This window comes from Arachis hypogaea, chromosome 5, assembly GCF_003086295.3.
Source record: "Arachis hypogaea cultivar Tifrunner chromosome 5, arahy.Tifrunner.gnm2.J5K5, whole genome shotgun sequence".
NCBI classification, from domain to species: Eukaryota; Viridiplantae; Streptophyta; class Magnoliopsida; order Fabales; family Fabaceae; genus Arachis; species Arachis hypogaea.
Window position 1 is genome coordinate 105,411,589 of NC_092040.1, and position 27,761 is coordinate 105,439,349.

The window sequence follows — 27,761 nt, forward strand, 5'->3', positions numbered from 1 at the left end:
ATTTTATATTTTTATTTTTAAAATTATAAATCTAATATTAATAATTAAAAATAAATTATAAAAAAGATTAAATACCTTAAATTATTTAACATGTAAAATATATAAAATAAATAAAATTAAATTAAAAAACAAGATTTAAAAAATATTTTGTTGTTATCGTGTGTAACAAAATCAATATAAACACTTACTAATATTATATAAAGATTAGTTATTTATAAATATTATTAAATTTATTTATTTCTCAATCCTGTTTAATTAGAAACAAATTTAAAAATTTATATCCAAATTATCCTTTATCTCCATCCATAATTCTAATAGCTAAAAATATATATTTCTTCAATCTTATCTTGAATATATTTAATTTTTTAAATTTTATTATTTTTTAAAATTATTAATTTTTATTTTTATTATATCATCTCATCATATTATACACTATCATTTTCTCTTATTTTTCTTTAACATGTATAATTATTATTGTCTCTGATTAGTATAACTGTCATCTTAAAAATTGGTCAAAAATATAATTATCAGTTAATTTTCTTTTCTTTGTCTTACAGTTACCTTTTTTTTATTTTACACCTAACTTCTATCCTTGTTGTCTTTTTTCTTATTTTGTTGAGTACATATAGTACTCTTTTCTATCTTTCTTATATTTAGTGAAAAAAATAATGATAGATATGTGTACAGAGGATGATAAAAAAATATAATGAAAATAAAAATTAAAAAATTTGAATGAATAATGAAACTAAAGATGATGTAAGATATTAAATCTAAAATTAAAAGAAAAAAATTTTTAACAATTAAAATTATGCAAAAAAATAATTTTTTAAATTTAAATTTTTATATTTGTTTCAAATTAAATAAAATTAAAAAAATAACAAATAAACAAACATTTATAAATTTTTTATCTTGATTATTACCTATAATAATAACGAATGTTTTTAATATTATACTTAAATTAATTCAAATTTCATTATTCTATACATTAAAAAAATTAAATAACTCATAAATTTTTTATTTTTATTTTTATTTATTAATAATTTGTTATTTACAATTTTTTTTATCTCAAATGTATGATTTAAAAAACATAAAAATTAATTTTTATGATATACAATGTTCTGAAAACTGAATTAAATTAACCAGTTTGATGAGGTTAATTGGTAACATGGTATTTATACAATATAAAATTAATTTATTAATATCACACAATAACACTTATGAGATAATAATTTTATTAAATATAGTACTCTTTTCAAATAATCATAAATAATATTTATAATAATTCATTATTTATTTCTGTATATGAGAACGTTTTAAATTAATATGGGAACGTTTCAGTTAACATGAGAGATATGCGATTTTAATGGGCTGTTTTAATTCAAGCCACGTAATTTAAAACTGTCCGTTTAAACGCATAATTTAAAACTATCTATTTAAACTGTAGTGATCAATTACGTAATTTAAAATTGCTTTCACATTATTTTTCTAGAAACCATCTATTAGTACTCAAAAAAATAAAATTATAAAAAATTTAAAATTTTTTATATAAATTAAACGATATAATTTGAACCTTTCAAATAATAAAATACAAAAATAACCTTACAAAATTTTTAATATTAAATTGATAATTTTAAATTATATGTTTAAATGGACAGTTCAAATTACGTGACTTAAATTAAAATCGCCCAATAAAACCATCTAACTTCCATATTAATTAAAACGTTCCGATTAAAATGATCATATATCGTAAAAAAAATTCCTATTCTACCTCTAATTTTATAAAAAAGTTTACATTAAATTTCTTCTTTTAACTAATTCTAATCCTAATTTTACTAACCCCACTCATCCCTCGTCATCTTTCACTCAGCTACACACACTCTCACCCAACCGTTTAACTCTCACTCGCGAAGAAAAAAGAAAACCGAGAAAAAAACTAACCCTAATAATAATAATAATAATAATTTATTGTTAGAACAAATCACCCTAATAAATCAATGGCATGTAAATCGAGACAGGACAGCTAGATTTATATAAAGTCTTTCATCCTATATAAATCGAATTAGACTGGTTAAATTTACTTGAAAACATATAAATGTGTGAATCGATATTATCTGTTTCGATTTATGTGTAGTTAAAGTTCACATAATAAATCTATTTAGTCTAATTTGATTTACTACTAAAATTTGTAAATCTAATTATCCTAATTCGATTTATATACAAAATGCCTTTGGGAGATTCACATATAGGGGTGGCAAGCGGGGAAGCCCGCCTTGCCCCGCCTAGTGAGGCGGTCCTATAATTCCAACCCGCCCCGCCTAATTACGGGCTAGCGGACTAAGCCCGCCAAAGCTCCTCTTTTTTTTTTACTATTAACTACTAAATAATATATATAATTTCACAACCATATTAATAAATTTATAATTTCTAATGGTATAAAAAAATATATTTTTTATATTCACAAACATTAAAGTCTTTGTAATTATAAATATCTAATAAATATAATTATAAACCAAGTTTTCATCCAAAACATAAGTATAAATATTCTCTTCAAAGCAAAATAAACATAATCCAAAATATAATTATAAATATTGTCTCCAAAGTGACATAAACATAATCCAAAACACTCTATTTTTATCTTCATACTCTTGTAAGTTAGGTTCGGGAAAGTTAGGTTTTGGTAAAAAAATTACAAAAATACCCCCTCGTTAAAAATAACTTTAGCCCGGCGGGGAAGCCCGCCCCGCCAAAGCCTGCGGTTTAAGCATTGTGGGTTAGGCGGATTTTTCCTAATTGGCAGTTTTGATTTTCCAGCAACTGGCCTGCCTTTTTTGGCGGGTTACGCGGGACGGCCCTGCGGATTTAGACTCGTTTGCCACCCCTATTCACATACCATTTCTTGATTTGGATGATTTTGGTAATATTTGCATGCATTTGGTTTATTTAAGTATTTTACCTAAAATATACTAGAAAAATATATAATAGATAAGATAACTAAATTATTATAAATGAGAATTTATTTTTATATGATCGTACAAGTTTTATTATTAATTAGAATCATTTTGAAATTCATTCAATAAAGATTAATTTGAGCTAACTCTTGAATTAATTAGGATTGTCAAAATGAGCAAAATCTGTTGGACTAACTTGTTTACTTGACTTAAATAGATGGATATTTAACTCTAAAATCAAACTCGTAAAAATACAAGTCTAAACAACTTAGTCATAGTTATCAGAACCAGACCGGCTGGCGAGTTCGACCAGAAAACCAATAAACCGATATCCTATCCGATTTGTTTCATTATTAAAACCAGACCTGCAATTGACTCGGTCAATAGCGGTCAAATAGTTAAAAACCAAATGATTTTGTCACGAACCGGACTCAGTTTAGGCAGTTGATGACCCGCACTTCCTCTTTGACCCGCGTGCTTCGCACGTAGACCGGTGGGAGTGTGGATCATTGTAGGAGCATCTATTTGAATCCCCTTCAAAAGTGGCGTCTCTAAGGTTCGATCCTTGAACCTAAGAATGAGTAAAAGATGGATATTTGACTCTAAAATCAAACTCGTAAAAAATGCAAGTCTAAACGACTTTGCCATAGTTATCAGAACCGAATCGAATCGCATTGGACCAATCGGTTCGACTGAAAAAACAGTGAATTGATGTCCTATCCGGTTCGGTTCATTATTATGATCAGACTTGCAATTAACTCAATCAATGGCGGTCAAAAATTGAAATCGGACAGTTTTATTGTGAATCGGACTCGGTTTAGGTAGTTGACCCACACTTCCTCCTTGATCCACACACTCCACACATAGGCCAGCAAGGTGTGGATCACTGTAAAAGCATCTATTTGAATCCCTTTCAAAAAGTGACTTTTTAAGGTTCAATCCTTGAACCTGAGAGTGAATAAAAGTTCCCATATCATTGTGACAAGTGAATTTTTAATAGATGTAATGCTTATAATTATATATACCATATTATTTTATATGTGCCACTAGTAAATTTTTTATTATATTTGCTCATTATTTTATATTTTATATATTATATAAAAGTATGGATTATATCATAATTTACATATAATTTAATTAAATCAAATTTAAATAATATAAAATGTTATTATTGTAAGATCCAAAAATTTTAGAAAAACTTATTAAGAATTAATTTTGACTTAATTATTTATGAAGTACTTTAATTTTAAAAATTATTTTATTAAAGATAATTAAAACAAATTTTGATTAATTGAGTTTAAAGTAATTTAAAGTTTTATTTAATTTTATAATTATCGAATTATTTTTTATATTTAAATTATAAAATTTAACAAATATAAAATAATAAAAATTTTATATAATTTAATTTAAATAAATAAGATTTCAAAATTTAATACTAATATTTTTATAAATAAAAAAATTAATTATATTATCAATTAAAATATTTGATTTCAAATCAATTAATATTTTGACATAATAAATAATATTTTAAAATAATTTTAGAAATTTAATTAGATTTTGGATTAACCCAAAATTCCAAAAACTCTAATTTCCAAATCAAAACCTTAAATCCCCCCAAAACAACCCTAACCCTGATATTCACTAGCCACCGCCACACCCGCTCCCCAGATACACACCACAACACTCACTCACCTCTCACTATCAGCCGCACACACCCTCATCTCCCTTACCCTCTCCAACGGCACCCACACACCACCGCTCACACACAGATTTGAAGAAAGGAAGAAAAGGGAAATGGACATCGGGGAGTGAGAGAAACAGGGAGAAGAAAGAGGAGAGAAAGGAGAGGGAGAAGAGCACGCCGGCAGAGCCACTATCGTTCACCGCCGTGTCGCCGCCGCAGAACCCATCGTGGTCGTCGTTTCCCGCGCCATCGTCGCACACCAAAAGAGGAGAGAGAGATCGGGCAGATGAGAGGGAAGGTCGCGTCGAGCTGGAGGAGCTGCGCCCAGTTTTCGTCGTCGCAATCAATGGAGGTTCGCCGGGAAGAGGAGCTTGACGCGAGGGAGGAAAGACGCGACTGTGCCGCCGCTGTTCCGTCAAGACTCGAGAGAAGGACGCGTGCGAGAGGGAGGTCGAAGCTGTCACATGCGGAGGAGAGGAACGGCATCGCGGTTGGAGTTGGAACCTTCTGCTGCCGTTGGGTCACCCACTGCCATCGCTGTTCTGAAGCCGTCAAGCCACCACCAGGATCCGACGCGAGGAGAGGGAAACAGAAACGCAGACGGAAGAGAGGAAAGGGAGTCACTGCTGCTGCTACAGAGCCACTCCGGAGCTGCCGCTGCCGCTGTCGGAGTTCCTAGTCGCCGCCACCGCCGTTGGTAAAGAGTATCCTTGCTTTCGATTTCCGTTCTTTCAATTTCTAGGTGTTATTATCACTGCGATGTTATTGCAGGTGCGGCTGAGGTTTTCCGCCATCACTGGAGCTGTTGCCGGGACAGTTCGGAGTTGCTGCTGCTTCGTTCTGCTATTACAGTAAGTATCTCAGTTTTGGAACTCTCGCCGTTAGTATTCTGTTATGTGTTATTTAGGATTTTCGCGACATTTATGATTTAGGATTGAATTATGGAGGTTGTATGTTGCGATTAGAGTTGTTGTGGTTGCTGCGAAAGTGGTTTGGAGCTAAGGTTGCGGTTGCGGTTGCCGCCGTTGTGGGCCGAAAGAAAAAAGAGTTTTGTCGTGTAGTTAAGGGTTTGCTAGTGGTAGAAGACTTGATATGAGGATTTGGACACCGTAATGAATATTCGTTCTTTGTTCTGATCAAAACATTGATTTTTTTAGGGATTCTGCTAGTGCTACTAATTGAAATTTGAATCATTGAATGATTAGCTATTTTTTGGATTGAATGATTACTAATTAGTTGATTCATTTTAGACTTGTTTTTGTTCTTTGTATTGTTCTGTGTTCTTGCTTTGAATGATTAGCTCTGCTCACTGCTGTTGTACTGTGCTGTGCTGAAAAAAATTGAGACCGAAATTGTCCTCAAAGCCTGAAAATTTTGATAATCCTTGTTAATCTTTGGAAAAGTTTATTGTTGCTGTTGCGTAATTTTTTATTGTGTTTTAATTGTTCGTGTTGTGGATCTGCTCTGTTTTATTGTGTTATCCTAGTAAATGTTTGCACAAAAGGTGCAACAAAGAACAGAAAGCTTCACATATTTTGCATTTGTTTGCAGTATAATTTCAAGGATAGCTCTGTGAAATTGGTTTATGTAGCCCAGCCACATCCTCGGGCAATTGCTTCTCTGTCTTGGAAAACAATTGTCAAAGTGGCATGTGGGACAAATCACACAGGTCCTTCTTTTTTCCATTCTTGATCTCAATTATTTAATCTTTTTGTTCATCTACTCATTATTTCTTTTTGAATGTTTAGTGGTGGTGGATAAGAATGGCTTTCTCTACTTGTGAGTAATTCTTTACTTTCTTAGTTCAGTATCTTAGCTCTGTAAAATAAGTTATAACTTAAGATTATCCATTTGTGTAGCTGGGGATATTGTGGTTATGGAAGGTTTGTGCATAATTTTCAGATTGGTTATGAATGTTCTGTAAAATACAAAGAAATCACAACAACAACAAACAACAACAACAAAGCCTTATCCCACTAAGTGGGGTCGGCTACATGAATCAAACGACGCCATTGTGCTCTGTCATGTATCATGTCTACAGAGAGACCGTTTACATGTAGATCTCGTTTGACCACCTCATGGATGGTCTTCTTAGGTCTTCCTCTGCCTTTCGCCCTTTGTCCATCTTCCATCTCATCCACCCTCCTGACTGGATGTTCTATCGGTCTTCTTCTCACATGTCCAAACCACCTGAGACGCGATTCAACCATCTTTTCCACAATGGGTGCTACTCCAACTCTCTCCCTTATATCTTCATTCCTTATTTTATCCAATCGCGTGTGACCACTCATCCATCTCAACATCTTCATCTCTGCCACACTCAGCTTATGTTCGTGCTCTTCTTTAGCCGCCCAACACTCCGTACCATACAGCATAGCCGGTCTTATAGCGGTGCGATAGAATTTACCTTTAAGTTTTAAAGGCACTTTTTTGTCGCATATAAAACCAGATGCACTCCGCCATTTTGACCAACCTGCTTGGATCCTATGATTTACATCATGTTCAATCTCTCCATTATCCTGTATGATGCACCCAAGATACTTAAAACTTTTAACTTTTCGTAAGGTGTTCTATCCAATTTTCACCTCTATATTGGAGTTTTCCCTTCTCAGACTGAACTTACATTCCATATATTCCGTCTTGCTACGGCTTATGCACAGACCATACACTTCTAGAGCTTCTCTCCATAACTCCAACTTCTTATTTAGGTCTTCCCTTGACTCTCCCATAAGGACGATATCATCGGCAAAAAGCATGCACCATGGCACAGGCTCTTGGATGTGCTCTGTGAGTACTTCCAAGACTAATGTGAAAAGGTATGGACTTAAGGATGATCCCTGGTGTAATCCTATACCAATAGGGAATTCCTCTGTCACACCACCTTGAGTCTTCACACTAGTTGTGCCCCCATCATACATGTCTTTAATTGCCCGAATATATGCGATCCTTACTCTCCTCTTTTCTAAAACCTTCCATAAGACCTCCCTTGGTACCCTATCATACGCTTTTTCCAAATCAATAAACACCATGTGTAGATCCCTTTTATTACTACGATACCTCTCCATCATCCTTCTTAATAGGTATATCGCTTCAGTGGTAGATCTGCCTGGCATAAATCCAAATTGGTTCTCTGTTACTTGTGTCTCTTTTCTCAACCTCCGTTCTATCACCCTTTCCCATAACTTCATAGTATGACTCATAAGCTTAATCCCTCTATAATTTCCGCAACTTTGTATATCCCCCTTATTCTTGTAGATAGGTACCAAGGTGCTCTTTCTCCACTCATCAGGCATCTTCTTTGACCTTAAAATCTCATTAAAAAGCTTGGTTAACCAGTTGATGCCTTTTCCTCCAAGACCCTTCCAAACCTCAATCGGGATATTATCAGGTCCTACTGCCCTGCCATTTTTCATCTGCTTTAGAGTCTCTTTTACCTCGAAGTCTCGAATCCTTCGATAGTAGTCAAAGTTTTGATCTGGTTCTGTGAATTTGTTTTATTTAAATTTGTTTTAATTCAAATGATTCAATTCAAATTTGTTTTATTTATTTATTTGGCTGGTTCTGTGAATTCTGCGTGTACTGTAGGTATGTTTGACACAAATTCAATTTTCTTCCTTGTCTTATATATATATATATATACACTGAAAGATATGTCTAAAGTCTAAACAAATTTATTGTATAAAGAATTTGATCTTTGCATAAAAATACTTGAGATTTCTGTATTTTAGAGTCCGAGTAGTGAGAGCGTGTAAGGTAAAAAGGGGATCTTGACCAGTATGAACACTTGGATGGGGATAGAAATATAACCAGCAGACTTCTTGCAGTTAAGGTTATTGTCATATTACTAATAGTAAACTATACTTTTTTTTTTCATAAATACTATTATCACTTCTCATTAGTAACACTTATCATGTTTCATGGCAATATACTAGGACAGCAGAGAGGGAAGCAAGCTTGATTCTACCAATGCCCATAATGCAGAAGACAATTGATTATCTACTTTTTCTGCTAGATCAGCCCTATGTTGAGAGGTTTCTTAGTGCATATAAATTCTTTGTTGTGCTCTTATCTTTAATGTTTCATTGGCAATAGAAAAACCTAAGAAAATAAGTAAGTTATCCTTGGTTGAACTTGCAGAGCTATTCCTTAATCTCGCTAATATGACTCTAGAGACAAGACAAACTCCAGAAGTTCTACTTGCCTGCGATGTAGCAAGGTTTGTAATTTTAAATGGAAATTAAATTATTTACTTTTTTTTTTACCTTACTTAGCTTGATTATTATTAGGGGTATAGTGATTTCATTTGATTTTGACTTTAGCTTGATTATTGGGTCTTTATTGATTAATCAATCAATTAATTAATTAATTCAAGACAATTGATTTTGTTCTACTATTGGTTTTCTCTGTTCTTGCTATAGTTTGTTGTTCTTTACTGATATTTATTTGTTGTTCTTGGCTTCTTGCTATTGTTTATTTGTTCTTGATTTTCTGTTCTTAATTTGTTGTTCTTTGTTGTTGCTAACTTTTCATTTGTTAATTTTTAATTTGTTATTCTTCACTGTTGGTTGCTTTTACTGTTATTTTTTTTTTGAATTTGTTAGGCTTTTATTTTAATTTATTGATTCTATTATTTTTTGTTCTTGCTTTTAATTTTTTTTATCTTCATTGCTGTTCTGATAGCTACTATTTTTTGCGTTTAATTTATTATTATTCTATTTTTATTTTGATTAACTGATGTGTTATTATTTACCGATGTTATTTTTCTGTGATATTTTGCAGTTTGATCCCAGTATAAATGACAATATTGGTGAAACTGAAGGTGAAATTGATGGACATATTATTTGTGTAATTGATATGCCAAGTTTTAGGTGTTTGTATTTTTTATTTTTTTTTAATTTTCAATATGCAATGAGGAATTGAGATGTGTAATGTATAATGAATTTTATAGAAGCAGGAACACATTTGTTTAGCCAATTTGAAACATCTCAAAAAATGTGAGTGAATACTTACTTTTACATTATATTATAAGTGAGCTTTTTTCTTTGTTAGTTTACTAATTAAGTCATGTTATTGAGAGTTATTGAAAAGATAAAGTAGGCATTTGATCAAGCCCAAAAGCTTGGTTATTATCAGGTTAAGTTTCAATACATAATTTCTTGAAACATGGTTTGAACTTTTTTAAATATGTATAATTTCGATAAACTCATTTATTTTGTATGTGATATAATTTTTTTAGTTCAATGACAAAAATAAAAAAAATATGAGGTTTATTTTAGTATAGCGACACTACTCGCTATTGATGATGGTGGTAAATTAAAGACTCTATTGCGATTGAAATATTTGTGAGATACCTATTGATTTGTTATTATTTTAAAAGGAATTTGCGATGATATTTTGCGATAGTATTGCAACTAATTGACTATATATTATTTCTTAGAAAATTAGCGACTATTTCGTAACTCTACTTTATCATTTTGAATAGCTTTGATTTAGCGACAAAATTCCTACAAATTTGATTAAAGATTTTCAATGATTAGCTATAGATTTGCTATAAAATGTGACAGATTTGCGACTATATTAGCGGACAACTTGCGACGAGTTAGGTCTAGAAAAATTTCTCACTAATTAGCATCAACTAATCTTTCTATTTTGTCTACGAAGTTAGCTTGCATTCAGCGATGAGTCTGCTATAGTAGAGTTTGTCGCTAATTAGCGACTACCGTTTAGTCAATTTCTTCTATGGAATTAGCTTTTACTTTAGTGATTGATTTGCGACTATCTAATCGGTAGTTAAAAAATTTTCCGATGAATTAGCGACTGTTGTGTTTGCCTCACTGATCTGCGACTTGTAATTAGCGAGGAAAGCATTAGTTGCTAGGCGGTAGCTAATCTGTCACAAATTATATTTTGCGTTAGATTAGCGATGATTTTATGACTCTTTTTGTGGTAGCTAATCGGCCATTTTCTTGTAGTGTTCACAGAGAAATAAAATAGACACAATCACAACACAAGAATTTAACGTGAAAACTCTAATTACTGGAGAAAAAACCACGGCCGTTGCCAAATGACAACCAGAAAATATCACTATGTAAAAATTATTACAACACATAGACTTCTTTCTCCCTAATACCGACACCCCAGTACACCCACACTTTCAAAGCAAATATTTAACTACACCTCACAATATTCTCTAATCAAAAGGTATAGAGAAAAAAAAAGTCAAATACAAGCTTTAAGTGTTTTTGATTGGTGCAAAAATTATGAAAAACTTAGTCTTATATTTATAGCTTAGACCACCTATTCTATTTGCTATCCTAAATAATGTAAGACAAATTCAACCAAATTCTAACAACTTATATAGTAGATAATATGATTTCCATATAAAAGTAGAGAAAAATTAATATCCTATAATTTTTTCAATTAATATATTATATTAGATATTTTATTTATTATAATTACTCGTGTGCACCGCTAAAATACTTTAGTATATAGTCACCAAAAAAATACTGTAGTATATATAGACACTTCTAGGAAACAAAAGTGCAACTTATAATTCAGGAATATATCTCGAACCTAATGTTATTGAGTAACTCATCATTACAGCCAGGGGGCGAAGCTCTTTTACTTATGAAGTCTTTTAATTTTGTAATTTAGCTCTTTTTTAATTTAATTTTTTAATTTTTTATGTTAGTCCCTAAAAGAGAGTCTTTAGATAAAGATGTCAAAAATATTTTTTTAAGATATTTTTTAAAATTTAAAATTTAACACATATAATCAATTAAACTATGTTATTTCTATTAAAATTAGATCCAACAAATCAGTTTACCCAAAAAATTAATAAATTAAATTTTGAATTGATATTTTTTTTATAAAAAATGACTATAATATTTCTATTATAAAAAATAACTAAAATACTTCTATTATATATAATTTTGAAATCTCTAAATCCTAACCCTACGACGACAGAAAAGAAAAGAGCTACAATTTAGAATTCTCAAAATTAATATATAATAAGAGCATTTAGTAATTTTTTATAATAGGAGTATTGTAATTATTTTTTATAAAAATAATATTAATTTAGATCGATTTAAAATTTGATTCACTATTTTTTTATCAAATTAATTTATCTGACCTAATTTTGACAAAAATAATATGATTCAATCGATTACATATGATAAATTTTAATTATTAAAAAATTAAAAAAATATTTTAGATGTCTTTATTGAAGTAGTTCTTTCTAAAAGTTGAAACTCCGCTACAATATGCATTCTGTATAATGAAATGATCAATTATTTGTCATTATAATATTCCTTAGCTTACAATGAAACATGAATTTGGCTATAGTGGGAAACTTAAAATTTAGACCTTTAAAGACGAGGCCAAAGATGCTATATTAATAGTTAAGAATGAAATTGTATTCTAAATTTTTTTATTAAATACAAAATTTCTTCACAAGTGTTTAAAATTGCAAGTGAGTTGTGGTTGGGAATTTATTTAAGGATATATTTATTATTTGTTTAATTATTTTTAATATATAATTATATTATTTTTTTAAAATAAATAAGTGTAATCATATAAATATATTTACTTATAAACTATAATTCAAATGACATAATTTTTTATATTAATAATTTAATTATTATTTACTCCTATGAAACTATGTATTTATATACTGAAAGTGAATTTTGTTTACTATTATATTGGCTGTGGCATTTTATTCTACACATTTTTTCTCGTAAAGTTAATCCCATATTAATAAATAGGGTTAACTATCAAAATTTGGGATCGAAAAATTCAACCGCCGATGAAAAAAAATATTAAAAAAATATTATTAATAAAATAATTTTTAAAAAATTTTAAAAAATAATAAAAATAAATAATAAATATTATATTTTTTGAGAGAAAAAAAATCTTATGTGGTAACATAGAATGAAATCAAATGTTTAAGAATTATTGTGAAACTAGTGCTCTCTTTTAATATATATTATAATAAGTAATAAAAAAAATTCAATTGAAGTTTATTTATCCAATTTTATATAATTATTTTTTTTATTTTTTAAATAGTTAATTTTGTTTATTTTTTAGTTTATATTTAAATATTATAGTACAATGATAAAACTATTAGATAAAATACAATATGAATATTATTAATATTTTAATAATTAAAAATGATATCTAATTTTTTAATTTTATTTTTCATGAAACATGACAACATGTATTTTTAATTATATTATTACAACTAAATGATATTTAAAAAATGTAAATTGTTGAAAGGAAAAAGAATTAATATACAGGCCACAAGGACAATATATAACTCATGAATACAATTACATAAAAAAATAGAAAAACTAATGAATACAATCACCTAATATATACGTTTAGCAAATTAAAAAAATAAAAATAAAAACTATGGTTATCAACTAAATTCTAGTTGTGCAAAAAATTAGCAAGAATTGAGAGGGAGAAGGAAAAAAAGAAAGAGGTATGAGATTATGAGAGAGGAGATAAAAAAATGTGTGAAGTGAATGTTGATTTATATAATAAATATAAGAATGAGTGATGAGTATGAAAGAAGAAGAGAAGAAATTAGTTTTTAATTAAATTTATATCTATTAAGAAAAAGGGTTAAGTACTTTTTTCGTCCTTAAGGTCTGGGACGAAAATCAAATTCGTCATCGACCTTTTTTTGTTATTAAAATTATCTCCAACGCTCAAAAACGCTTTAAAATCATCCTCCCTCCATTAAACAAAATTTTCGGACACTTTTGCCCCTGAAGCATTTAACGCTTCGTTTTCTTCCCGTGAAAGGGCTTCAGTGTCTAATTTATGTTGCACACTTGGAAACTGATTTTTCACCTTCAATGATGCCCTAACAAAGGTTCGTCGTCACCTGAGAAGTAGCATTATAGCATTTGAATTGCGTTGGCAAGAGTGTGGGAGGAGGTCATTCCGCTGTAGTCATCTCGAATCAGGTATGTATGCACCATTGGTTTCGGTAGTTTCCAAAAACTGGTAGGGTTTGATTTATGGTTTTTTGTTTTTTCGTTTTAGGGATGGAAACATTTAACCTGAGTGTCTACAATAGGGGTCGATTTGGATATGACAATGGAATATTGAAGTATATAGGGGAAGAAAAGACATTGATCGAAGATGTTGAGAGTGCTGGTCTGTATTTGAGATATATGCTGAGGTGAGACAATTTGGGTATAGAAAAGAAAATATTTCAGCTTTGTAGTATAAGAATCCAAGTTCTGAGTGGTTAGAGAAGGATCTGAAGTTATTTACGGGTGACAGAGATGCACTTGATATGTATAGAATAGCAAAGCTGAGGAGTAATGTTGAGCTTTTTGTGGTGCATAAGGTTGAGGATGCTGAAGGTATTCTTGAAGTAGGGTATATTGATGTTGGAGGATAGGGTGAACAGGGCCAAACAAAAAAAAATACTAGGAATCAGTTGGTGGTTTTTGAGGGTAAATAGGGTCAACAGGTGGAAAGGGACAATGCGGAGCAGGTTAATGAAGGAGATAAATTGTACCCGGATGTAGAGGCTGAAAATGCATGGGTTGAATCGAACAGTGACGATGATAGCGGTGATGAGGAGTTTATTCCATCTGATCTTGAGGTTGACAGTGCAGATAATGTTTAGTTTACAGATAGTGAAAAGGAGTACGATGATGAGAGTGGGTTTGAGGAACTTAGAGGTGCTACGGATGGTGATCGGGTTGATAAAGGCAAAGGGGTTGTGAAAGGTGATTTCAGTAATGAGGAAGGCTTCAATAGTGATGAAGTGGATTTGGATTATGAAGTTGAAGGTGGTTCAGATAAGAAGGACAGATAGAATGATGATAATGATGAAGCTACTCAGTATCCGATTCATAAAGATGTTAAAGACATGATGAGTTATAAATGGGAGGTTGGAACTGTATATGCTTCAAGAGAGGAATTCAAAGACACTGTAATAACATATGCAGTGCAAACAAGAAGGGGAATTAGGTATGCCAAGCTTGACTTGGTTAGAGTGAGGGCTGTTTGTCAGCCGGGTTGTCCATTTTGGTTATATGCAGCAAAAATGAGTGAAGAAGAGACTTAGCAGCTTAGGTCAATGAACCTTAAGCATACTTGTGCCCAGTCACATAGAGTTGGGATAATACATACTGCTTGGCCGGGTAGAGTATTTAAGAAGAAAGTGGAACATAACCCAAAGATCAAGATAAAGGACCTGGTGAACAATGCACAAAGAAAGTGGAATCTGACTGTGACAACATCAATGGCAGCTAGGTCTAGACAAGCTGCATTTGTAACAGCCCAGACCACCCGTTAGTACGATATTGTCCGCTTTGGCACACAAGGCCTCACAATTTTGCCTTTGACGATAGGGATGCTAGCCGAAACCCCCCACACTCAATTGTCAAAACGCGTCATGCTAGGAAGAGGTATCCACACCCTTATAAGGCATGCTTCGTTCTCCTCCCCAACCGATGTGGGCCTTACAGCATTGGATGAGATACAAGGAACTTACCAGAAGTAATATAAGAGGATTACTGACTACTGTTCGGAGCTGCTACGGGCTAATCCAGGGTCATCAGTGACACTCAAGGTACAGAGGTCCTCTAATTTTGAGGTTGAGGAACAGCATGATGGGTTAAACAATTTATGCATATTTCAAAGGGTATATGTATGTCTAGCTTCTTGCAAAAAGAGCTTTCTGTCGTGTAGGAGGTTTATTGGGTTGGATGGTTGTTTTCTGAAGATACCTCAAGGAGGGCAGCTGTTGACTACGATAGGTTGGGATCCTAATGATCAAATACTTCCAATCGCGTATGCCGTTGTGGAGTCAGAGACTAAAGACATCTGGAAGTGATTTCTCGAGCTGCTAATTGATAATTTTGGTGCTGAGACAATTGGTAGACACCCTAATGTCAGTTCATATAGATAAAATTTGTTAACAGAACTCTTTAATATCAATTTCAGGCTAACAGATACATTTTCCTTTCCAATTTCTTGTCAAATTACAGATACAACAATTCACTTACATAATTAATCACCAACATCTTAAACTAAACTCATTAACACAGACTCTGCCCACTCACAGCAGCATATTCTCATTAACACAATACAACTCAGTTTACAAAACTCAGATTCATTCAAACAAATCCAAAAAGAGCCCTATATTCTCCCTTAATTTCATTAGGCATATTCAGTGGCATTACACAAGGTAGCCCCTGCTTCTGATTCAACTAGAACAAAAATAAACTAATCCATCCAACCGTGCCCAACACTGCAGCAACCTTGAACTTCTACTTAATGTCCCTCACTTTTGCTTTCAGGGCCGCAACTTTCCTCTTCATCCTTGCACTCTGCGGATCTTCACTCTCTGCTTCTGGGTCTGTCCATTAGAAGAACTCACACTCTTCTTTAATCTATAGCATCCCACCAGAGTCAGTACCCAGAAAAAAGAAAACATTGCCATCAATCACGAACAAAAATTTAAGAAACGAACCTCATAGTAGACAAAGCCCCAAAATCGTCACCCAGAGTTGTTCGTTGTTTCCGAAATTCTTAGCACGAGTCTCTCACCATGTCCATAGAGAAGCTCCCTCTTCTGCGCAGATGACCGACTACGAGATGACCGTGAGCTCTCAGCAGCCATGGCTCCACCCAGCTCTGCGAACCCTAGCAGCCGCTCGATTACGTTGGTTGGGGGTGAGATTTTGATTAAATGCTTCAACTACCAGTTATAGAAAAAAGAAAAAAATTTTAAAAAAAGAAAAAAAAATTTAGCTATTAAATGCTTCAACTACCAGTAACAATGTGTCCGAAAATTTTGTTTAATGGAGGGAATGATGATTTTAAAGCATTTCTGAGTGTTGGGGATGATTTTAATAACAAAAAAAAAGTCGGGGACGAATTTGAATTTCACCCCAAACCTTAAAAACGAAAAAAGTACTTAACCCTAAAAAAAATTAACATTAGCATTGAAAATAATAGTGTAACCTATATAAAAATAAAGGGTAAGAGAATATAAAAAATTAAGGTTAAAAATGAATATTATAATATTATATAAAGATAGGTTATTATGAGTAGATAAAAATACAATGAGAATTTTATGGCATAATGTAAAGATAAAAGTTGTTATTTGTGATCGTTATAGTTACCGTTATAATATCTTATTACATAAAAAAAATTAAAATATGTATTTAGATGTACATATATTTATATTATTCTTTGTTATTTGTGACTGTTAAAATGACTATTGTAATTATTATCGTTGTAATATATAATTATATAATATATAATTATGTTATTTTTAATTATATTTAAAAACCTATTTAGTTACATTTTAAAACTAATATTACAATTAATTACATTTAAAATAGATTGGTTATCCTAACTTTAGTAGAAACTTAAAAGAATTTATACGTTTATTTCTTATTTCTTGTAACATTTGATCATTTAGTGGGATCTTAAAAACAAATTAATTTTTTCTTGTACATTAAATTTTATTAGGTATAACGTTTCATAATTTTAATGGGAATTTAAAGTGAAATTTACATTGATTTTAGTGGACCTTTATTAGGTGTAACATTTCATAATTTTAATGAGATCTTAAGATAGAATTGACATTGATTTTATTTTTTGTAATATTTGATAAATTTAATAGGACGTTAAGGTGTAAAAAATAAATAATAAAACATATGAAAAAAGAGGAATAACAATGAATTTAGAAACCTATAGGACTAAGAATGAATCTAGAAATTATCTTTAGCTCTTTTTTAATATATGACTAATAGATAATAATATATACTAATTTTTTTTTCAAAAATATATGTTAAAAATAAAGTTGGACATACTAACATTTGGTAATATTTAAGTATATCCAAGCGTATCTAATTTTTTTTTTTTATTAAACAACAAACACGTGTGTTAAACAAATATCAATAAGTACCGTATCCGAAATGTATCCAACACATAAATGCGACAATCAACAAAGTGTCCATGGCGGAAGATTTTTCCAAAAAGCTTATATTCACAAAACATTCTCTCATTTTTTTAAATTGTTAAAGCATCCATGTATTAAGGTAGTGTTTTTTTATAGAGACTAAAATTAAAAATAGAGGATTAAAATTTAGTATTGTGTTTAATAGTTAGAAATTGAAATTAAAATTTCAGTTCAAGCTACAAAATTTTAGCCTTTTCATTATTTTCAAAAATTAAAAAAATAAGTGACTAAAATTTTTAAAAATAATTATTGAAATTTTAACAATATTTTTTATAACTAATAAATATTTTTATTATCTTTATATTAAATTTGAACCAAATAAAATACTAAAATATAACTCTGTTATATACATTTTACACAAGATATAATAGAAAGACTTAATTTAATCTTAAGTTCCTATCTATTAATCTTAATTTCTCTTCAAAAAATTTACTAAAAGTTCCAAATATACTTTTTTCCCATACTAGAAAGCTCCATAAAACAGACCCTAAAAGTTGTTTGTGCCTTTCCCGTTACTAGATTCTGCGGTCCGGTGTACAAAAAAGAAGATTCTATTTAACTTTTTTGCTCAAAATATTAACCAGCAAATCATGAAACAAACTAGAAAATTATAATTAATAATGGTCCCTACAATTTTCACATATGATAAAAGTGAGGATTCTTATTAGTGTTAGGTTTTTAACATTCGGAATTCGGATGATAAGCAACATATATGTGAAGGTTATGAAAAATCCAATATAAGAAATTTTTACACCTAGTAAAAAATACTGAAAATAATTTTTGTTGTAGACTACAGCTTTGTTTTGTTTTGTTTTTTTGTTTTTTATGTAATGAGGTTGAATGTTACCTCTACCTTTTTGGTGTCAATAATAAAAAATTAAGACAACCATATAAGCTGAAAATTTTCATGCAAGAAAATCCATTATGGTACAGAATAATTCCAGTTCCAACTGGTCAAAAACTGGTCTTCCATAAACATTTTATTGCTCCATATTCAAGTTTACATGTCAATATATATGTGTATGTTTTGGAAAATTAAAACAAACATCATGATTAATTTGTTTCGTCAAAAGCGTAAAGTTGCAGCAACTGTAAAATAAGCATAAACAAGATCGAATCCAGTTATTCTTACAAACTATTTTCACCGTGACATTATATTTATATAAAAAATAATCATGTCGGTGAACAGTGATATAACACATTATTTGCAATTATCACAAGAGTTTCACTGCCTCCTTGGAGTTTGAGGAAGCACACTTACATATTAGTGGCAGCAGAGCAAAACACAGAGGACAGAGTACACATTCCATAAGATAAAAAGCCTTGAACCATGGATTGTAGGAGAAGCAAACATGTAACAAGGCATTTGTGTTTGACTCTGTGTGTGTTATCATCATGGTCATTGGTTCAAGAAGCCTTAGGTGGTGGAAACAATAATAAGTGTTGGTTCCCTGCAATATACAACTTTGGGGACTCAAACTCAGACACTGGAGCCGTATCTGCAGCATTTACTAGTGTTCAACCTCCCAATGGTGAAACCTTCTTTGGCACTCTCTCAGGAAGAGCCTCCGATGGCCGTCTCATCATCGATTTCATAAGTAAGCCCGAACCACTTCTCATCCCTTCTCAGATTTCATCTTCATAAGTCTTGGGTCAGCTTTACTTTTCTATAATGTGTGTTTCCTTTTTTAAGTCATTAATCCTTAATTTGTGGGTTGCTAGTTTTATTTAATCAACATAAATCGTAAGAGACTCGATAGATTTAACATCTCAATCCATAATCCCTGCAATTAATGTTCGATCTCTCCCTAACCGCTTTAGTCTCAAAGTAATCTCTAGGATTGGCTGCTTGTACTAAAATAGTTTTTGAAATCTCAGTTGCATCAATTGTATTCTGAAATTAGCAGAAGTACACTATATTAGAATCTCAATTCTTTTTCAGTAAATAACTCATCACACCATTAAAAACTAATATGGTACATTTTTGCTAGTCTCAGAGACATAATTGCTGCAATTAGGATCTTGAGAACTATTTTGGTGCACGCGTGATTGGACTTTGTAGATGTTGGAAATGTTAAGCATTCCTTTTTGTCATAAATATTTATTTATTTTGGGTATGAATATATGCAGCTGAAGAATTGAAGCTTCCATACGTAAGTGCATATTTGAACTCGGTTGGGTCAAATTATAGGCATGGGGCAAACTTTGCAACAGGAGGTTCTTCAATTCTTCCGGGTGGTTATAGTCCTTTCCATCTTGGCCTTCAAGTTTCTCAGTTCATACAGTTCAAGTCACATACCAACATTCTCTTCAATCAGCTCTCTGACAACGGTTTCATTTTCTCATCCCTATGCCATTTTTCGTTTCATGTTTTATGTCACAATGCCAGTGCCCCTATAAAGGAAATGAAATAAAAACTTTCTTTTTTTTTGAAAATGGTAGTAGTAGAATGGTGCTTCGTTATTATGATAGTGACACTTGTTTATTTATTTTCAATATTCCAGGGACAGATCCACCTTTGAAAAGTGGTCTTCCAAGGCCTGAGGAATTCTCCAAGGCAATATACACCATTGATATTGGACAAAATGACCTTGCCTTTGGAATTCAACATGGTTCAATGGAACAAGTTAGAAGGTCTATTCCTCATATCTTGAGCCAATACTCCCAATCAGCTCAAGTAAGGGAACCATAAATTTAAATATAATTTTATATCAACAAACTATATTAAATCTATATTATTAGATTATCTTCGTGTAAAGAACACTAACTTCAACTTAATGCATTCGAGTCATTATCGTTATAGCGATTTGGTTTTTTGAGGACTTAAAATTTTGCATTGATTATTATGTTTGTAGCAACTATACAATGAAGGGGCAAGAGTGTTCTGGATTCATAACACAGGTCCAATTGGATGCTTACCATACAGTTACATTTACTATGAGCCTAAGAAGGGTAACATTGATGCAAATGGATGTGTAAAACCTCACAATGAGCTTGCTTTGGAATTTAACAGGCAACTCAAGAACCAAGTATTTCAGCTAAGGAAAAAGCTCCCTCTAGCTAAATTCACATATGTTGATGTGTTCAAAGCAAAATACCAATTAATCAGCACTGCAAAGAGCCAAGGTTGTAAAAGAACACTTAATTTAGTAGTATATAGTGTTTCGATTATCTTCAAATTACTAACAAACCACCAAATTTGGCCTTGCAAGATCGACAATATGGTACCCAAAAGATATATATATATATATATATATATATATATATATATATATATATATATATATTTGGGTCAGATAAATTGGACAATCCCCAATCCTAGGTATCACAACACACCCACACTACACACTCACCCACACAACACTAAAGGGTTCCTTTTCAATATTTAGTGCATTCACCAACGTTCGAACCCGAGTACAGCGTATTAAGAGACACATGGATTACCATCTGAGCTGAAATATTTTGTTTAATCAATTTCCCTAAGCCGATTCGGCCCAATTGTCTATGAAGTATATCTTTTGGGTATCATGGGTTAATATTCTTCCTTTAAGAACTGAACTTTCAGCATTTCAAATTTTTAAGGGCTAAATTGACAGTTCACTATATGTTTAAAGTTTAACTTTTGTTCTTGCTTTTGTGGCAGGTTTTGTTCCTCCATTAGAGTTCTGTTGTGGTAGCTTCTATGGTTACCATATAAATTGTGGGAAGAAAGCTGTAGTGAATGGCACAGTTTATGGGAATCCATGCAAAAATCCTTCTCAACATGTTAGTTGGGATGGCATACATTACTCTCAAGCAGCAAATCAATGGATTGCTAAACGCATTCTCTATGGCTCCTTCTCTGATCCACCAATTCCAATTGGGCAGGCTTGTTTCTGAGAATCTGAGTTATACCCAACGGAATCTGGTTAACAATATTTGAGTCCTACATATTATGTGGATTTTCAAGTTGGTAGGCTAATAAAGAAGTTTCTAAGGTTTACGATTAGTTAAACTATTAAGGAGTTGTGCAAATGAGTACAAGCATATATCATAATTTATGTAAGAAAAAAGAAAAAGAAAAAGAAGAAAAAGCAAATGTAACTTTAATATTTGGTGGACTTTGCTAGGTAAACATTAGATAATGACTTTTTGTGAACAATGTGAACAATGGGCTCTAAAATTAGTCCAATAAAGTAAAAATACACTATACTCCCAAATTACTCACAAATTAGCCCAATAAAGTAAAAACGCACTACACTCCTAAATTACCCACCTAATCTTAATATTAGGTAAGATAACTATCCGCACACACATACTGAAATGAACATCCGATATATCCATTGTTCACATTATTTAGTATTTTCATTGTCTACCTATACTTTTCTATTTGAAAATATCAATTATTGTTAAGTCATTGTAATGGTTTAATTTGTTCAGTCAAATTTGCATAATTGAACAGTTGCATTTCATTTTTTATGTGTAGTTAATATTATTAAATCTATGTTACAGAATACTTTTAAGAATATTAGTTAAAGAAATTTTTAAAAATTTAAAAATATTTAGGATGATTGACACCACTAAATTAACTACTCTCTAATATTACGTAATTGTTTTAAAAGCAAAAATATTATATGAATGTCCGAATTTACATCGAAACTTCGATTTACATAATTTCAATATAAATTCAGATATCCATGTAGCACTTTTGCTTTTAGGACAATCACACTAATATTAGAAAGCAATTGAATTGATTTAGTGGTGTCAATTACCCAAATATTTAAAACCTTGATAAATGTTCTTGGAGAACTGGCTAATAAAACTCATTGAATAAATGTCAAAATCCCAACTACCGGTGAGCAGTTATGGTTTATACCCTAAGTAAATCCCATGAATCACTTGAAAAAATCACATCAAGTGTTTGATATATTATTATATTTGTTTTTGTTTGACCTATGATGTCACTTAGGAGTTAAGACAATCACTTTCCAGTTAGAACTTAGAAGTGTCATGTCATTTTCATGTAGTCATATTCATAAGATTAATGACTATGACATGAAAACAAATAAAAATATTATATGGTAGCAGCTCCAAACGCAGTAAGAAGCGACTGAATTTTCTAATACAGCATTAGGTATACCAGCATATAGAAAATTAAGTTCCACCATACATTTCTTTGCATAGAAAAATTGAATTTTCAACCATTTTATAAAGTCAGTTATACAAATAAGAATATATGAATACAGATAAATTTCCTGTGCACTATAGAAAATACAAATACAGAAGAAACTTCTGTGAAAATGCTTGAGCAATGAACAAATTTGGAACGTGGAGCATATTTCCACTTTGTTATTGTTCGGTTTCTTTGTTGGTCATATATGCCAGAAAAATGTCATTTGTACTCGTTTGTTTTATTTCTTATACTAAGCCGACACACATATTTCCACACTTCATTTGAGGGTGGAAGAATGTGTGCAAACTCAGTATATGAAATAAAAAAGGTTACAAATAACACATTTCTATCCGAGAACAATGATAAAAACAAAGCAAACCGCTAATTTCAATACCTTATATAATATATACAGCTTCATGCATGATTTATACCTTGATGAAATTTTCTTTTATGAGGTGTGAGTTTGCATCAAGAAGAGTTTCCAGTGACCTCCTTGTTTTCCTGTTCCGAGCCCTTCCTGCTTCTTTTAATAACTCTGCCAACCTACGCTTCTCATCATCCACATCAGGATTTGCTGTTCCAAGCTTCTCTTCTCTCATTCCAACTACATATTCCAAAATCTCAATGGCATCATCCACTCTGCAAAATCATTAGACATAAACAAGTATTAGTAATTAATAATTAAGGCCTGAAAATTATGTCCACATTCTTAAAACTATAATGTATTTGCATAAGGTTAAAACAAGTAAATTAAGAAATTGAGAAAATCATGAATATGTACCTGCCCATTGCATCATAGGTTCCTGCAAGATTGCTATAGACACCTAAGGTGTCTGGATGATATGGACCATACTCTTTTTCCAGTATTGTCCTAGCCTCTTCAAACAAATCCGCGGCTTCATTTATAGCATAACGCTGCACGCAAGCAAGCCCCATTTGGTTCAAAGCAATCCCAAACAAAGCTGATTTCTTCTCTCCGCTTGCGCGAAACTTGGCAATGGAACTCTTAAAGATGTTATAGGAATCAGCATAGTTCCCTAGCATGTAATACATTACCCCCATCTGTGCCTCAATCCCTGCAACAGTGCTTTGTTGTCCAGGTGCATTACCATATATCTTCAAAGCCTTCTTCAAAAGCTTCAACCCTTTCTCCAAATCATTCATTGATTGGTATATCGCCGCAACATCAATCAAACCACTAGCAATGTCTTCTGAGGGGATCCCTGGTTTGATCTTCCCATAGATTCTCAGCGCATTTTCGCAGTAAGATTTTGATTCCTTGAACTTTCCTATCTTGTTATACAGGTCGGCTAACCGGACATAAACTGAACCAACCGTTGGATGGTTCTCTCCTTTGGTTGATTTGAACACAGTAAGTGCCTTTTGATAAGAGAATACCGCCTCATCATAGCGCGCCAAAGAGAGATACGCGTCACCAATGCTGCAATCAATGGTGGCAACATCTACTTCATGGCCATTTGCTGACATAGCCATGCTTGCAAGAACATAGTGCTCAAGTGCAGCCTCATAGTCACCCTTTGAATCACAAATAAGCCCCATTAGTCTTCTATCGGCTGCTTCCTCAAGTGAATCTGGTGAACTGTTTCCCTTGTGAATTTCAAGAGCTGTCTGACAAATCTTCTCAGCCTCATCAAACTGCAATGCCTGAACATGCGCCTCGGCTACATACCGGCATGTCTCACCATATCTTGGATCAGTTTCCCCCAGGATTTGCCCTTGAATTTCTAGGCCTGCTGTGTAAAACAGCAGAGAATTCTCAATCTGACCCATTATTGCATAAGTATCACCCAATTGCATGCAACCTGCAAATTTTGCTAGTGCATGATCCTGGCCATCCTCCAAAACCGGAATTTCAATCGAACGCTCAAGAATTGGAATGGCCTCATTGTACTGTCCCATATTACAGTATATTGATGCCAAGACATGGAGGCACATAACCATTTCCAAACTTGGTTTTCCATCAATAGCACAAGTCTCAAATGATTTCAAGGCTCTAAGAGCCAAATCAAGAGCCTTCCTTGGATTCTCACCCGAAGCAATCAAATCCCTTGTTTGCTTAAGCAAGAAAGGTCCCAATTCTGGATTATCTAAACCAGCAGAAATAGGATCCTCAATCCCCTTCATTAAACCAAGACTCTTGTACCTCCTCATATGGTAAAGACCATTTGATTTTCTAGCACCCCTCTCCTTCCTGGACGGCCTCTCGTGCAATTTCTTGCTTCCTCGAGTCAATTTTTCTGATTCTTCAATGACCTTTGAGTTTGGTGAGAGGTTATTTTCCTTCTTTGTGGATTCATTACCACTAGCATTGCCATTGCCATTGGAATCCTCATTGTTCTCTCTGACAACCTTCTTTGTGATGTCCAAACCTGCAATGTCACCAACAAGATGGCAAAGCTCTGAATCAATCCTTGACTCTTCTCCATACGAGAAGAAACTAGCTCTGGACGGTGAGTGATCGGAGCTTCGCATCTCGCAGACATTGTGATACAATTGCTCAATGGAGGTGTCCACCACACCATCGATGGCCAAATCAATTGAGTCACTTTGAATGCTCCTTGGACTCAGTGTGCTCCTTGGAGATGCTTGTTGATTGTTGAAGTTTTCCTTGTGGGGTGTGTAACTCCCACTATGTTCTTCTTTTGCACTATTTACATGTAACTCATCCATTGCTAACCCAGGCATATGAAGAACAATTCAATCAGCACTCAACTTAATCTGCCATGAACAAAAATCAAATGAATAACAATGTTTTGATTTATATTCACTATCAGTATATGTCATCACAGTAGCAAAAGTAATTATATTTTACAACAACACTTTGATTGGATGACAGAGTATGCAATTTTATATTGTCCCTACATTAAAATTAAACTCAAATATATAGATAAATAAATTCTTCAAATTTTAGAATAGGAAAACAAGAAACAAAAATCTGAAGAAGAAATCAGAATAAGCTTTGCGACATATTACATTTACTTACATACATTGATTTTTTGAGAACTGAATAAAAAAAAAAAAAATCAAGAGCCAAGTACTAACTTCACAGATAGAGAGGCAGAAAGAGAGAAATGCTTCAAAATCAACCATTGATTACTTGTTATGGAATTTAGAATAAAACTAGAAAAATTGTGTAAGAAGAAAGGACAAAAAAACAGAAAAGGGAAAAAGAGAAATGAATCAAACTTTAGAATCAATCACAACACAGAAAAGGGAAAAAAAGAAGCCAACAGCAATTAAAATAAAATTAATTGATTGCGTGACATTGTTTCTTCTGAGATTCTCCACTAACATTACAACACAAGAACAAAAGCGCTTCTGAAATTCCATTCTCAGCATTGACAAACAAAACCCAATACACAAAAGCGACGATAAAGAGAAAACATATTGTAATGATCAATGAACATAGGGGTGTTAGTGTTACCTTTATTACTCTCTGAAGAAAAAAGAGGCAAAAGCTTATTTACAAGATGAAGAGAAATGGGGTCAATGTGGAATATACATAGCTGGTATGATTTGTAATGGTAAGCATTTATATATACACATGTGGGGGTATTGAAGAAGACGAAGAAGAGAGTATGTGGCAGTTACCGGGAGTTTTGGGAAGATTGGGAGGGTATAATTGGAATTGAAAGTGACATTATTGAGATTTTCTAGATAACATCATGTGTTGTGCTTGCAGAGCATGGAGTTGGAATGCTGAAGCAACACCAGGAAGTTGACCACTCTCCCACTCTTTCTTTCCCTCTTCATTCTTCAACGTCAACTGTTTCATTATTATTATTATCTTTTTCCTTTTTTCCATTTTGCTTTTTCCCAAGGTAAATTTCTTTAGAAACTTTGCATTATTCATTATATGAATTTTAGTGCCGGTACATTTAGTTAAGATAGTATATAAATAATAAAGATGCCTTTGGTATGCATTTTTATTTCAATATATATATATATATATATATATATATATATATATATATATATATATATATATATATATATATGTCCTAGCTTTTTAGTTTAAAAATACATAAGTTTTTAATAATTAAAAAAATTTATATATTATGTATATTAAAAGTACATGTTAAAATTACAAAATAAAAAAATTTTCATTGAAAATATAAAAAGAATAATATTATATATCTAAATCTTTTTTGTTAAGTAAGTTTAATCAAGTTGGTCTAACATTAATAAAATTAGTTATGAATAATACTACTCCAAATCTTATTGTTTAACTTGATTAAACTCAACTCATAAAAAAATTTGGTTGTGTAGTATTATTCATATAAAAAATTTAAATTTTCAATACATTTGTTTTATATTCATTAAGTGAAAACATTTAAAAAATTTTGCTGGTGGTAAAGCTTTTTATGTGCCCTTACCGTACATGTTTGCTAAATCCAATTAAAAATACAAAAATGTCTCTATTTTTTAAAATGTAAAATATTTAAGTTTTTTTATCTAAAATATATAAGAACAAATAAGTTTTTTAGAAAAATTTATTAAATGTTTGACTTTTTAAAAAGTGAGGGACGTTTTTTTAATTTTCAGTTAGTCAAAAATTTATTTGTTTTTAATATAAAAAATCAATGACTTATTTATCGTTTTTTTTATTTTATTTTTGTTATTTTTTATTTTTAAAATTTTGTAAAAAATAAAAGATGAAAATAAAATTGTTTTCTCTTTTTTTTTTTCATAAAATTCAAAAAACAAAAATACTAAAAATAAAGATAAAAAATAAAAACACAAACAAAATTCACCCTTAAGTAACTAACAATTTTTTCTTGTATTTATTTGGGTTAATTCTGATTAATTTTTTTCCTATGTTAGCCTTCTAATATTTACCTAAAAGATGCCTTAGTTTTTTATATAGACATCCAAATCTTGTATTAACAAACAATTAGTAAAAATAATTAATTTTTAAATTTATTATGTAAAAATTTATCTAAAAATATTTATTAT

The 27,761-nt window shown here is 31.5% G+C and overlaps 2 protein-coding genes across 2 annotated transcripts; one reads left to right on the forward strand and one right to left on the reverse strand.

Moving 5' to 3' along the window:
• The first annotated feature begins 18,822 nt into the window (after positions 1-18,822).
• LOC112802457 (GDSL esterase/lipase At3g27950) lies at positions 18,823-21,626 on the forward strand. Its single transcript, XM_025845690.3, has 5 exons — positions 18,823-19,230; positions 19,763-19,963; positions 20,137-20,309; positions 20,488-20,758; positions 21,276-21,626. Exons 1-5 carry the CDS (start codon positions 18,963-18,965, stop codon positions 21,509-21,511), a joined length of 1,149 nt encoding a protein of 382 aa, XP_025701475.1. The 5' UTR covers positions 18,823-18,962; the 3' UTR covers positions 21,512-21,626.
• A 1,156-nt stretch (positions 21,627-22,782) lies between these two features.
• LOC112802458 (protein KINESIN LIGHT CHAIN-RELATED 2) lies at positions 22,783-26,628 on the reverse strand. The gene is made up of 3 exons (XM_025845691.3): positions 26,230-26,628; positions 23,566-25,523; positions 22,783-23,423 (listed from the first exon to the last, which is right to left on the reverse strand). Exons 2-3 carry the CDS (start codon positions 25,488-25,490, stop codon positions 23,210-23,212), a joined length of 2,139 nt encoding a protein of 712 aa, XP_025701476.1. The 5' UTR covers positions 25,491-25,523; positions 26,230-26,628; the 3' UTR covers positions 22,783-23,209.
• Positions 26,629-27,761: the final 1,133 nt, after the last annotated feature.